The sequence below is a fragment of the Phoca vitulina genome, unplaced genomic scaffold, assembly GCF_004348235.1.
Source record: "Phoca vitulina isolate PV1807 unplaced genomic scaffold, GSC_HSeal_1.0 scaffold48, whole genome shotgun sequence".
Lineage (NCBI taxonomy): Eukaryota > Metazoa > Chordata > Mammalia > Carnivora > Phocidae > Phoca > Phoca vitulina.
In genome coordinates this window covers 9847300-9862012 of record NW_022589751.1, presented here as the reverse complement: position 1 = coordinate 9862012, position 14713 = coordinate 9847300, and the positions used below count along the sequence as shown (strand labels likewise).

Genomic DNA, 14713 nt, shown 5'->3' with positions numbered 1-14713 from the left:
GGGCTGTAAGAAGAAAAGGACACAACAACATTTGTCCATATTAAGGAGATCAAGCCTCTTAAAGAAAGAATTTCAGAACCAGCCAACTGAAATTATGAAAAAAGTGAGTAATCTATGCCTATAAAAAGAAATATTAAGGGGCGCCTGGGTGGCTCAGTCATTGGGCATCTTCTTTCGGCTCAGGTCATGGTCCCAGGGTCCTGGGGTCGAGCCCTGCATCGGGCTCCCTGCTCAGCGGGAAGCCTGCTTCTCCATCTCCCACTCCCCCTGCTTGTGTTCCCTCTCTCGTTGTCTCTCTCTCTGTCAAATAAATAAAATCTTAAAAAAAAATATTAAGAGATCTTGGTAAAAGCAAACAGATTAAGTAACAGAGATGAAGGCTTTGGGATAGTCTAGTGCTCAAGTACTTAAAAAAGAGGCAGGAGAAACAAGAAAATCAATGACCATTTGTGTTTTTAAGACATAGATGTCACCTTTGGTATCAGTTAGTAGTGACAGTTCTCTCGCCTTTGGAGAAACTCCAGTTTCTCTGAAGAGGCAGTGTCCTTGGTGTTTGGTATAGATTCTGTTCTTCCTGCCTAGATTTTTTGAATCCCAGACTAGATTTTCTTTAGCAACTCTGCTTACATGTGTAATTCTCAAGCAGAATTTACAAACAAAGATTGGTTTTCAAGGATTTCTTGGTGACTTCAGGGACACGTGGTTTCTCCTAGGTTATGTCATATTCAGTAGAAGCCTGCTAACCAAAAAGCCTTTCCAGAATTAAACATTATATTAGAGGCACCTTTGTTAGGGAAGGAAGCCACTATACCTTTGAAGGAATAAGCTTATTGGTAAGTAAATGGAGTATCTCTTCTACTTCCCAGCTCTTAATCCCCCTCTTTTGATTTCTTTTCCTCTGAATAGGTCACTGCAAATGACCTTCAAGAGAATATCACAAAGTTAAACAATGGGATGGCTTTTATGATTAAACACTCCCAGAAACTTTTTAAGGTAGGTAAGGGATGGGATTTGGGTGGTAATAGGACAAGGAGGTTGAAGCATGGTGGGATCCTCAGCAGGGCTATAAGGATGACTAATAAAAAAGGCCCTGACTGGGACTTGAAACCAGATTGGACAGTGGCAAAACCCGGAGAAATCGACCAAGGTGGGGAGGAATAGGAAGATACCGGGAGGCTGAGTAGGATAATTGGCTCCACTCTGGGTCGTCTTTCCTTTTTCATGAAGGGCAGTGTGTATTGGCATTTGAGTGAGTTTATCCTGCCTGCTTCCTGCCAGTAGAGTTTTGAGGGTCTGACAGTCTCTTTTCATTTTGTACTTTGTCCGTTTTAGTCCAAACTATCAATATTTCTGCCCACATAATTTTCTCAACTTTGTGGTTCTGTGGATTTTGGAGGGATTCACTCTGTTAGACAAAAGCCACATATACAGATCTTTTGAAGACAAACCCTTCTCTACCATGGTCTCCTGCTGAGAAGACTGAGAGACAATACCTTTCACCTTCCTAGAGGCCCTCTGGTTTGATTGAGAGGATCTTTATTCTCTTGAAAGGGCCCTTTGTGTGACTGAAAATTTTGACCTTTTGATGTTTCTAAGATTCAAACAAAAAGTTGTACAGTCATATCCTTGGTCTTTTCTTTAGAGCACACGTTCCTGATAGTGAATTTCTCAATTTTAGTGTCTTGCCATCTGGAAAGGCTGAGAATTGAGAGAGAAGTTCTTTATATAAATGGAATCATGCTTTTTGTGATTAGCTTATTTCACTTAGCATGTTTTCAAGGTTCGTCCATGTTGTAGCATTTGTCAGAATTTCCTTCTTTTTTTAAGGATCAGTAATATCCCTTTCATTGTATATACCACATTTGCTTATCATTTATCTGTTGTGGACACTTGGGTTGCTCCTAGTTTTAGCTCTTGTGGATAATGCTGCTATGAACGTGGGTGTACAAATATCTTTTTTGAGACACTGCTTTTAATTCTTTTGGGTGTATGTCCAGAAGTGGAATTACTGGATTACATGGTAATTCTAACAGAACTGCCATACTGTTTTCTGTAGCTGCTGTATCATTTTACATTCCCACCAGTGATGTACAAGGTTTCCCATTTCTTCACATCCTCACCAACACTTATTTTGTTATTTTGGTTTTTTTGGTAATAGTTATGAGGTGGTATCTCATTGTAGTTTTGATTTGCATTTCCTTAATAATTAGTGAGTTGTTGAGCATCTTTTCATGTGCTTATTGCCTATTTTCATGTCTTCTTTGGAGAAATGTCTGTTCAAGGCCTTTGCCTGTTTTTAAATTGGGTTGTTGTTTTATTGTTGAGTTGTAGGAGTTCTTTATATATATCTGGATAGATATATGATGTGCAAATATTTCCTCCCCTTCTGTGGGTTGCCTTTTTACTCAGTTAGTAGAGTCTTGCTACACAAAATTGAAAATTTTTTGTGAAGTTTCCCATTTGTTTATATTTTTCCTTTTGTTTCCTGTGCCTTTGGTGTCATATGCAAGAAATCTTTGCCAAATCCAGTGCTGCGAAGCCTTTGTCCTGTGCTTTTTAAAAAGAATTTTATAGTTTTAGGTCTTATATTTAGGTTATGAATCTATTTTGAGTTAATTTTTCTATATGGTATTAGGTAAGTGTCCAGCCTTATTCTTCTGCTATGGATATCTAGTTTTCCCAGCATCATTTGTTGAAAACCTGTCCTTTTTCCATTGAATAGTCTTGACATGCTTATCGAAAATCATTTGACCATATATGTGAGGGTTTATTTCTGGACTCTGTTCTATTCAGTTAGTCTATATGTTTGTCTTTATACCAGTACCACACTATTGTGATGACTATAGCTTTGTAGTAAATGCAGGGTGTGAACATAGAGGCCACCCTAGGATTTATCGACTATAGGATGGTGAATGATCCAGAGTCCAGAGTTTAGAAATGAAAGATCAGAATCTTAGTAGGCTGGTAGACAAAGGGTCAGGGCTGCATCAGGGGTTTGGGTGCTCAGGTCAAAGGTTATCATCAGTTAGAGGTCAAGGTCTAGATAAGTGGATTAGAACAGTAGACAAAGGACAACAGGACAAAGAATGTTTTTTTGTTTTGTTTTGTTTTTAGAGAGCGAGCAAGTGCATTAGCAGGGAGGGGCAGAGGGAGAGGGAGAGAGAGAATCCCAAGCATGCTCTGCGCTGGCTGTGGAGCATGATGCAGGGCTTGATCTCACGACCTTGAGATCATGACCTGAGCCGAAATCAAGAGTTGGATGTTCAACTGACTGAGCCACCCAGGCGCCCCGAATGAATGGTTTTTAATGATGAACAAAGATCTTTCAAACTTGTTCTTTATATACTTCCTATTGAGGGGAACAACTAGTTCCAAAACATGTGATGATGGAGAGTAAGGTAGTTCCCTGACAGTAGTTGTGAATCAAAATGAGATAATTTCTAATGAGATAGTTCCTAATAGAACTCTCCTTCGTTGAATTCTCTTGTTACCATTGCTATAGGGTTAACTTTTCATAGTCTACCACTCACAAATTAAAAGAGAGATCTCAGAGCTTTCACCACACCCCACGGTTTCTAGCCTTCCACCTTCTGATCTCTTTTCCTGTGCAGTCCTTTCTCCCTTGTCCATTGTCCAGTGTACATAATTCAAGTGTACAATGAAGTTGTACTTAACTGTGAAGGATTTTAAGTGACTTAGCGCAAATCTGTTATCTTACAGTTCTGTAGGTCATAAGTCTACATGAGTCTCACTGGTCTAAAATCAAGGTTGGTAGGGCTGCATTCATTTCTGGATGTTCTAGGAGAGAATTTCTAGAGGTTGCGCACATTCCTTGGCTCATGGTCCCCTTCCTCTATCTTCAAGGCTAGCAATGTTATATCTCTCTATTATTTCTAACTACAGCTGGGAATGTTTCTCTGCTTTTAAGGACCCATCTGGATAACCTAGATAATCTCCCCATTGCAAGGTTCTTAACTTAATCACACCAATACTTCCCTTTTACCATGTAAGATAACATATCACTGTGAAGGATTTTGAGAATAGAAATCATACAAATCTTAAGAGATAAAACAAGAGTATGGTCTCCCAGATGTAATTCAGCTTGGTACAGTTCTAATTATTAGACCCTTTCAAACATTCTGTTTTTTACTCTTCTTTTTCCTTTTATAGATCCCTATTTCAGCTCCTCCTCTTTAGGGCTTTGATTCTTGTTTGCTACTTTGCCTTTGTTTCCAGCCTAGTGTGAGCCCTCTATGAGCCTCTCTTGATTTCTGAAGGAGAGAAAGAACATTTCTTTTGAGATGTATTTTGGTCTTAGGTCTCTCCTTTTTGATATTCCCATCAGAACTGTTGTCCTTATAGGCCCCTGCTTCACCACTTTGATTGGGTTCTTCCCTGACCTTTTCCTTTGGGTGGAAAACGGTTGATTGTTCTGTGTGCTCTATCACTTATTCTGAGGTCCTGTTTTACCCCAGACTTCTTGTTCTTGTGCTTTGTGTGTCTTCTTGTTCTCAGGCTTCTTTGGGTGGACTTTTAACCTAATCCTCAGATTCAGTGTTGCCTCATTCTGTGTTCTTTGTTTTTTTTTTTTTTTTTCCTTAAAATTCCTCCTATTGGGCACCTGGGTGGCTCAGTTGGTTAAGCGACTGCCTTTGGCTCAGGTCATGATCCTGGAGTCCTGGGATTGAGTCCTGCATCGGGCTCCCTGCTTAGCAGGGAGTCTGCTTCTCTTTCTGACCCTCACCCCTCTCATTCTCTCTCTTTCTGTCATTCTCTCTCTCTCAAAAATAAATAAAATTAAAAAAAAATTCCTCCTATTTATAGTTCTAACCTCTGCTATTATCAGTCCCTCTGACCTAGTCTGTTTCTCTCTTTTAAGATTTATTTATTTGAGAGAGAGAGAGTGCCGCTCCTCACCCCCCCACACCCCCCTCCCCCCCAGTTTGGAGAGGGGCAGAGGGAGAGAGACTCAAGCAGACTCCCCACTGAGTGCAGAACTGGACATGGCGCCTGACGTGGGCCTTGATCCCACGATCCATGAGATCATGACCTGAGCTGAAACCCAGAGTCAGAGGCCCAACTGACTGAGCCACCCAGGTGTCTCTGACCCAGTCTGGTTTTGTCTCCCCAACATGGGTCACAACATCTTTTCTTAGGGACTTATAACCATCTACAATTAAGGCCAATTCCCATTTTATGTGGAAAGGCCTTTTGTTGATTCCCTCTGAACTGTAAAATACTTAACACCTCCAGATTTTCATTTAAACCCATCTGCTTCTGGCTCCCTTTCTGGGTATCTCTTAAGCTCATAGTGTCTTTTGGGGGCAGAGGTGTTTTTGTTTTTGCCTTTTTTTAAATTTAATTTTTTAAAAAGTAATCTCTACACCCAATGTGGGGCCTGAACTTCCAACCCCGAGATCAAAAGTCGCATGCTCCACTGACTGAGCCACCAGATGCCTGTTTTGTTTTTGTTTTTTTTTTTAAATGAATTTCGTAGAATAAGTGGCATGGACTCTGTCATATTCTTGTTTGGAGGAAATTTCCTTTGGTTTTGAGCTCTGCCTTACAGTTTACCAAGGTAAAAATTAAACTGGAGATGTCATAATGTTTTTGACTCAAGGCTCTTTTTTTAAAACTTTATTATGAAGTTTTTCAAATATAGATAAAAGTTGTAAGAGTTAAACAGTGAACGCTCATATAACTCTAAGATTCAACAAATGTTACCATTTGCCATATTTGCTTTATCTTACTCCATATATTCATGTTTTTTTTATTTTTGTTTTGGCTGAACCCCTGATAGTAAATTGCAGACATCATGATACTTCACATCTAAATACTTAAGCATGCATCTCCTAAGAATAAGAACATTCTCCTAATAGTCACAGTACCATTATCCTGTCTAAGAAAATTAATAACAATTTCATATTAGCTAATACTCAGTACAGATTCAAATTCCCCCAGTTGTCCTAAGAGTGTATTTCATAACTGCTGTTTTTAATAACATAAGCTAATTGAGGTTTATGTATTGCTTTTGATTATTATGTCACTTTTAATCTGGAACAGTCCCTGTCCTTTTTCTTCATGTCATTGATTTGTTGAAGCATTCAGGCCAATTGGGTTATAGAATATTCCATAGTCTAAATTTGTCTTATTGTTTTCTCAAGGTTATTTAACTTGTTCCTCTATCCTTTTTTTTTGTAGTTCCTGTAAACTGTAAGTTAGGTCTAGAGGCTTGATTAGATTCATGTTAAACATTTTTGGCAAAGATTCATAGGTGACGTTTGTGTACATCATATTGCATCATATTGCATTACATTGGGAGGCACAGGATGTCAGATTGTCTCACTCTCAGTGATGCTAATTTTGCTAACTGCCACATCTCTCAATTATAAAGGTACATTTTTCCCTTCACAATTAGTAAGTAACCTGCAGGGTGATTACCTAATGTAATGATTTTAGCATCCATTGATAATCCTGCTGGAATCTATGATTATATTGGGTATTACAGAACAGTGGTTTTCTAATTCTATTGTTTAATCTTTATTAGCTGACTTTTTTCTTTGGAAGAGAGCTTTCCTTTCCTCTGTGTCATTCTCTTTTTTAATGAACATCTTTTTTTTTTTTTTTTTTTAAAGATATTATTTGACAGAGAGATAGCGAGAGCAGGAACACAAGCAGGGGGAGTGGGAGAGGGAGAAGCAGGCTTCCCGCCGAGCAGGGAGCTGGATGTGGGGCTCCATCCCAGGACCCTGAGATCATGACCTGAGCCGAAGGCAGATGCTTAACGACTGAGCCACCCAGGCACCCCTTTTTATGAACATCTTTATAGACAAAGGTTTATAGTTATTCAAAGTGTTAGTCAATTTCAGTTGTTAGTTTTAATTTTCAAATTGTCTCAAATTTGGCCAGTGAGAGCCCTTGCAAGCTTTCCCTGCTGTGTCTTTTTGACAGGACTCCATTAGTCTGAGTGTTTCCTTCCTGGCATAAAATGTCCCCAGCTCACTTTGCATTTGCTCTGCCCTGGGCCTGGAGTCAATTATTTTCTTCAAGGAGCCCTGGTTTCTTTGAGTGACACTAGTTGTACTCATTGTTTCTGGGGTATCATTGCTTTTAGGCTCTTTGAGGGCAAGAAGTTTAGATTAAAATTCTTTTTAAAAAGAAATCATTAGTTCATATTAATGTTTCCAATTCAGATTTAACATTCCAGAGCTTTTTCTTGACTTCTTTTATTTTATATTTGTATCTGTTTTGCACATTGCAAATTCCAGATTTTAATAGCACTTATATGTTATTTGCTTTATCCTTCAATATATAAAATATCAGTATATAAAAAATTAGTTTTAGGGCTAATAGTTAGGTGGGTCAGTCAGTTAAGCATCTGCCTTTGGCTCAGGTCATGATCTCGGGGTCCTGGGGTGGAGCCCTGTGTTGGACTCCCCACTCAGTGGGAGTCTGCTTCTCCCTCTCCCTCTGCCCCCCTACCCCCCTGACTTGTGCACGCTTTCTCTCAAATAAATAAAAAATAAAATAAATCTTTAAAAAAATTAGTTTAAAAAATAAGCCTATGTAAACCTGCTAATGGAAGTTTAAGATTTAAGATTTCCTTACAGTTCCTTTTCCCTTGAATATATCTCACTAAGGATGTATAGTCAGAATACAGTTTTCAGAAGTTAGGTAGAATAATTCTTTTTCTGTGTTTATGTTATCAATCATATACACAGATATACTCATTCTTTTTTCCTGTTTGTGTTCAGTTTTAGGGTTTGCCTTTTTTCCTTTTGGATTTAATCGTATTTTTTGAATCTGTAGAATATTTACGTGGTTCAAAAGTCAAAACTACACAAAAAGGTATACTTAGATAAATCTCAGTTTGTTTTGTGAGTAAAGTGATAGACGTTTATTAAGTGAAGATACAGAAAAAGCTCTCGGGGCGCCTGGGTGGCTCAGTCGTTAAGCATCTGCCTTCGGCTCAGGTCATGATCCCAGGGTCCTGGGATCGAGGCCCGCATCAGGCTCCCTGCTCTGCGGGAAGCCTGCTTCTCCCTCTCCCTCTCCCCCTGCTTGTGTTCCCTCTCTCGCTGTGTCTCTCTCTTGTCAAATAAATAAATAAAATCTTTAAAAAAAAAAAAGAAAGAAAGAAAAAGCTCTCAAGAGTGAGAGGGGTCCCAACAGGTTGCCCTCTTCTTTCATTTTTTTTTTTTTTAAAGATTTTATTTATTTATTTGACAGAGAGAGACACAGCGACAGAGGGAACACAAGCAGGGGGAGTGGGGGAGGGAGAAGCAGGCTTCCCGCGGAGCAGGGAGCCCGATGCGGGGCTCGATCCCAGGACCCTGGGATCATGACCTGAGCCGAAGGCAGACGCTTAACGACTGAGCCACCCAGGCGCCCTCTTCTTTCATTTTTAATGATAGATAGTCCTGTGTTGTATGGATGTGTAAAAATTCATTCAACCAGTCTTCTATTAATAGACGTTTAGGTTGTGTTTAATCTTTTGATTAATCTCATCCAAGTATGTTTTTGATTTCTGGAGTTGTTATCATCAGGATAGTTTTCCCAAAGTGAGATTTCTGGGTTAAAGGGTAAATGAAAATGTAATTTTCTTAGATGTTACCGAATTCTCTCCCGTAGTGGTTGTATTATTTGATGCTACTGCTAGTATTGTATCAGGGTATGTGTCATAGAATTCTGGGCAATATATCAATAAGCTAAATTCTTTCTTGTCTCTTGTTACCCCATAGTAATTCTAAATGGTATTTTCTTTTTTTTTAAAGATTTTATTTATTTATTTGAGAGAGAATGAGATAGAGAGCATGAGAGGGGGGAGGGTCAGAGGGAGAAGCAGACTCCCTGCTGAGCAGGGAGCCTGATGCGGGACTCGATCCTGGGACTCCAGGATCATGACCTGAGCCGAAGGCAGTCGCTTAACCAACTGAGCCACCCAGGCGCCCCTCTAAATGGTATTTTCTGTACAGTGATTTTAAAATGTGACTTAGGGACCACTTGTAATTTGTAAAATGTGACTTAGGGACCACTTGTAATTTGTAAGGTTTTGTTTTTTTTTTTTTTTTAAGATATATTTATTTGAGGGACGCCTGGGTGGCTCAGTTGATTAAGCGTCTGCCTTTGGCTCAGGTCATGATCCCAGGGTCCTGGGTTTGAGTCCTGCGTCAGGCTCCTTGCTCAGCAGAGAGCCTGCTTCTCCCTCCACCTGCCGTGCTCCCCCTGCTTGTGCACATGCTCTCTCTCTGACAAATAAATAAATAAAATCTTAAAAAAAAAAAAGATTTATTTATTTGAGAGAGAGCATGTGCTTGCATGTGGAGGAGCAGAGGGAGAGAAACTCAAGCAGATTCCCCAGTGAACTCGGAGCCCCACATGGGGCTCAATACCAGGACTCTGAGATCGTGACCTGAGCTGGCTGCTTAACTGACTAAACCACCTAGCTGCCCCTTTTGGGGTAGTTTTTGTCAAAGATGAACATTACTACAAATGTCTATACTTTTGTTTCTGGCTCATTTGAGTATATACATGCCACATTTGATTTTTAAAACTACAGTATTGTCTTTTCAAAAACACTTTTCCTGTCAGATTTGAGATATCATTTTGGTGGCAAGAGATAGGAAGCTATGGAATAGGGCATTTTAAGGATCTTTTGATTTTCTGAAATAATCTGCCAGTCAGATTATTTCGAGAATCACTATTCTTGTGGTCTGAAAGAATTTTAGATACTGCTAACTACTTGTTCTTGGTTTTCTTTTTATATCCTGCCCAGGCTCCTGTTTATATTCGGGAATGTGCCAGATTGCACTATTTGGGCTCCAGAACTCAAGCATCAAAGGTAAGAATAGGAAATTGCTCTTAGCCCAAACAAGGAGAGAGTTAATTAAGATTAGTGGAGTTTTAAAACAAAGTGTGAAATCAGAGTAAAGCCATGGAAAATAAAATGTTGCTGCTGTTATAGTTCAAAGTTATCTAGTCAGTTTGAGATAAGGAAAAAGACTGAGAGGAAAGTTATATGTTGAAATAAAAGTGTCCCCACATAGAGTCTTCTTGTTTCCTTTCAGAGGTGTTACACTGGTGGATGGTATCCCCTACATATGAGTGATGGCATAGACTGCATGTTTAAAGGTTTTCATAAAGCCCCTGTGCATTCTTATAGCATATGATATAAACAGGCTATAAATAGCAAATGTATTAAATATTTTACAGCAATAAATCATGGTTTTCGATAATACTTTCTTGTTTCAGGTTCAGCGGTAACACTCTGTCAAACGTCTCAAAGACTTGAGACCACATGAGCTTAGAAAGCAAATGTGTGATGCTTATTAATAAGATTATGTATAATTATTAAGCTTTAAAACTGAGAAGTTTAAAAAAACTCCACAAGTACTCTTTTTTTTTTTTTTTTAAAGATTTTATTTATTTATTTGACAGAGAGAGATATAGCGAGAGCAGGAACACAAGCAGGGGGAGTGGGAGAGGGAGAAGCAGGCTTCCAGTGGAGCAGGGAGCCTGATGCGGGGCTTGATCCCAGGACCCTGGGATCAGGGCCTGAGCCGAAGGCAGACGCTTAACAACTGAGCCACCCAGGCGCCCCTACACAAGTACTTTTTGATGATCTCTATTTAGTCTGTCTTGGTTAGGAACTTACACTGTCATCTTATGCTGTTGTTTCTGCTCCTCTTTGTTTCTACCTCTCATTCAGTAAATATTTGGTGTGACCAGGAAAACAGTATTTGATTTCAACTAGTTTAACTGGAGTGTAGCTTTTCTTAGAGAGGTGTTTCTATTCCTTAACCACTGCTATGTAGTTGTCCCATCATATTGTTGTGTGTAGCAAAGAGCACCAACCAAGAGCCTGTGCACTTGGTCTCCAGGATGGGTCTGTCACTTTAGTATCTAAATGACTTTAAACTTAGAGCTTAACTTTAATTTTTTATTCTATCAAATGGGAATGATGATACTTTCCCTGCTTACCTCGTAGGAAAGCAGTGAGAGTTATGTGCAGTTAAAAGGCTTTGAAAATTGAACTCATATAAATATAATTTTTGGTAGCAATATTCTAAATGAATTTAGGTTCTCTAGGGAGGTCTTGGGAGTGGGCTATTAATATAGTCTATAATTACAGGTTTCTCTTCATGTGATAATTATATTTAGATTTTTCTTATTCCTAAGTATAAGAGTATACCACGCTCCCCACTTCTTCCTCCTTTTTTGTTTCAGGGTTGTGGGAACCTGAAAACAAAGCTGGCAGGATATATTAATTCGCGTTTCTTTAAAATTTTCTCTAGGATGATCTTGATCTGATAGCTTCATGTCCTACTAAGTCCTTCCAACGGGCAAAATCTCAGAAACGGAACTGGGTAGATTCCTGCTCTCACCAGGAGGAGACCCAGCAGCGTACGGAAGAGGCACTGAAAGAGTTGTTCCAACATGTTCACAATATGCCAGAGTCAGCGAAGAAGAAACAACTTATTAGACAGGTACCATAAGGCACGGAAACAGTGACGGGGCTTTAGGACTGTGATCAAGGTTGTGGAATCACTAGGGAATATTGCTAAGAATCTCATATAATTTTTGGCTCTTATTGGCCTAAGCTTGGCTTGGCTTAGGAAAGCAGACTTGTCAATGGAACCTCAACGTCAGTCTCTGTACTACTGCCCCATTACAGAAAAGGGTGGAGGCTCTTCTATTTCTAGAGTTAAACAGAAGGATCCAAGTATGGTTAGAGTTTCTCTAATTTTGGTCATGTACCAGGCATGCTGAGAAGAGAACCAGCAGTTGCAATATATTGCTCCAAAGTTTAAATCCTTCAGATTTTCTTGGCAAATAATTTAATCTTTCTGAATTTCAATTTCCTTGTTTTTTATTTTTTATTTTTTTTAAGGTTTTATTTATTTGACAGAGAGAAAGACAGCCAGAGAGGGAACACAAGCAGGGGGAGTGGGAGAGGGAGAAGCAGGCTTCCCGCGGAGTGGGGAGCCTGATGCGGGGCTCGATCCCAGCACCCTGGGATCATGACCTGAGCCAAAGGCAGACGCTTAACGACTGAGCCACCCAGGCGCCCCGCAATTTCCTTGTTTTTTAAATGGTAGTTGAAATGTCCATGTTTCATGACTATATAAAGATTAGAAAGAATCTATGTAAAGTGGCTGGCATAGCAGAGCAAAAGTGGTAGCTCTTACTAATGAGTTGTTTACAGTTAGAAAACACTGTAAATTCAGGGACCTAGTTTGATATTAGAAAGTAGGAATTCTGGTAGCTAAGTTTGTTTATTTTGGAGTTAGTGGGAGCAAAATTAGGTCTCTCATTTGCCATTTTGAGACTCAAAATGTAGTTTGAGTAAATCCCAATGATTTCGTTAGTTTCTTTCTTGGGAAATTTATTTTGTCTCTATCCCTCTTGAATTTTAGCTGAACAGGCAAAGTCCGCTTCTTGACTTCTTACTCAACTGGGACCTTCGTGAGGGAAGTCTGTGTTTTTATTTATTTTTTATGCCTAATCTGAAGCATAGGGCCAGACATAACCATGTGCTCAGAAAATGTTGAACTGAGCTGTCCTTAACAATTGATAGAGTCCTTCAAGAGAAGTTTTCTGTTACACTCTTTGAAGTTACTTTGATATCTAGCAAATTGTGTTATGACTGGAATTTTCAAGGGTGTTGGCTGAGTATTATCGCAGATTCAAAGCGATGTAGTGATTTAATTCTTGATGGAAACTAAGACAGCAGTTCAGGTGGGCAAAGTGTCATGAATTCTGTCATCAAGAAAGCAGAAGCTTGGGGCACCTGGGTGGCTCAGTCGTTAAGCGTCTGCCTTCGGCTCAGGTCATGATCCCACGGTCCTGGGATCGAGCCCCGCATCGGGCTCCCTGCTCAGCGGGAAGCCTGCTTCTCCCTCTCCCACTCCCCCTGCTTGTGTTCCCTCTCTCGCTGTCTCTCTCTGTCAAATAAATAAATAAAATCTTTAAAAAAAAAGAAAAAGAAAGCAGAAGCTTAAACATAATACAAAACTGACATCATTTTTGCTCTTTCTAGAAAAATAGGAACTCATAGAGAAGGTTAAGAAGAAAACAAATCATTCATCCCACCAGGGTTAACATTTTGGATCTTTCTTTCAGTCTTTTTCCTATCGATCAATTTCTACATAGTTTGGATCATACCACATACTTTCTTTGATCTCTCTCTTTTCATTAAACATTACAGCATAAGCATTTTCTTGTGCATGCTTGTGAACTCCTTGCCTACATTTAAAATATTGCCACTTTGGGGATGCCTGGGTGGCTCAGTCGGTTAAGCAGCTGCCTTCGGCCCGGGTCATGATCCCAGGGTCCTGGGATCGAGTCCCACATCGGGCTCCTTGCTCAGCAGGGAGCCTGCTTCTCCCTCTCTCTCCCTCTGCTTGTGCTCTCTCTGTCAAATAAATAAAATCTTTAAAAAAAATAAAAAATAAAAAAAATAAAATATTGCCACTTTGTTTTGACGAAACTATAATTTTACTAGTTCCTGATTTTCCTCTGTTATTATAAAAATAGTAAATATTCACTGTAGAAGCAGTGCAACCTGCAGAAGAGTGTAAAGAAGAAAATCACCTGTAATCACCCTGAGATAACCACTGATAAAAGTTTTGGAGTATTTTCTTCTATGATTATTTTCTTTCCATGAACATGTATTTGACTTTTTTTTCCTTTTGTTTGAGATGATAATATATATTCAGTTTTTAAAATTCCTATCCTTGTCATTTAACATTATATCATGATCATTTTCCATGTTGTTAAAAGGCTGTGAACATTTTACAGCTGCATAATATTTCATTACATATAACTTAATGTATATACAGTTTGCCCACTATTGGACACATTTGGGAATTAGATTATTTTTTAGCTTACAAATTTTTGTTCATAGGTATTTTCATTGCAGAGTTTTCCCTAGAAGTGGCATGACCAAAGGGTATGCATTTTTTTTTCTGGTAACAGCTATTGGGTCCCTTTTAATATATAGGTCCCCCTCTCTCTCCTCTCTTCTTGTTTTCCCCCTAAAAAATTGCCAAAGTTTGTTTGAATAAACTTAAATGTGACATAATTTAGATTTAGAGAAAAATTGCAAAGATAGTACAGAGAGTTCTCACGTACCCTCCACTGAGGGTACTCTTCACTCCTAATGTTAACATTGTTAAAACTAAGAAATTAACATTGGTGTATTACTATTAACATGACAGATTTTATTCAGATTTTAGCAGTTTTTTTGCTAATACCCTTTTTCTGTGCCAGAACCTAATCCAGGTTACTACACTGCATTTAGACCCACACATACACACATTCTCTCTCCCTCTCTCTCTCTGCCCTTTGTTTGTGAAAGAAACCATATAGTTTGTTTTCCACAGTCTAGATTTTGCTGGTTGCACCCTTGTGGTGTTACTGAACATGTTCCTCAGTCCTCTATATTTATGATAAATTTGTAGTTAGATCTAATTCTAGAAGCTTGATTTGAATACCAATTAGTTTTATTTAGTTAGTTTTTGGGTAAGAACTTCATAGGTAGTGTGTATTTTTTAATACAGTAGTTCCTGCCCCTTAGCTATGGGGGATGCATTCCAAGACCCCCCAGTGGATGCCTGCAAACCACAGATAGTACTGAACCATGTATATACTGTGGGTTTTTTAAAATACATATATACTTACAATAAAGTTTAATTTATAAATTAGGCACAGT

At 39.0% G+C, this 14713-nt stretch overlaps 1 protein-coding gene across 2 annotated transcripts in view; it reads left to right on the top strand.

Moving 5' to 3' along the window:
• The window catches only part of ARHGAP19 (Rho GTPase activating protein 19), a 57376-nt gene that overhangs the window by 28704 nt on the left and 13959 nt on the right, over positions 1-14713 (top strand). For both annotated transcript variants that reach the window (XM_032432507.1, XM_032432506.1), the window contains exons 6-8: positions 907-993; positions 9776-9841; positions 11295-11486. In XM_032432507.1, the coding sequence (XP_032288398.1) occupies positions 907-993; positions 9776-9841; positions 11295-11486 (345 nt within the window). The remainder of the gene's footprint in view (positions 1-906; positions 994-9775; positions 9842-11294; positions 11487-14713) is intronic.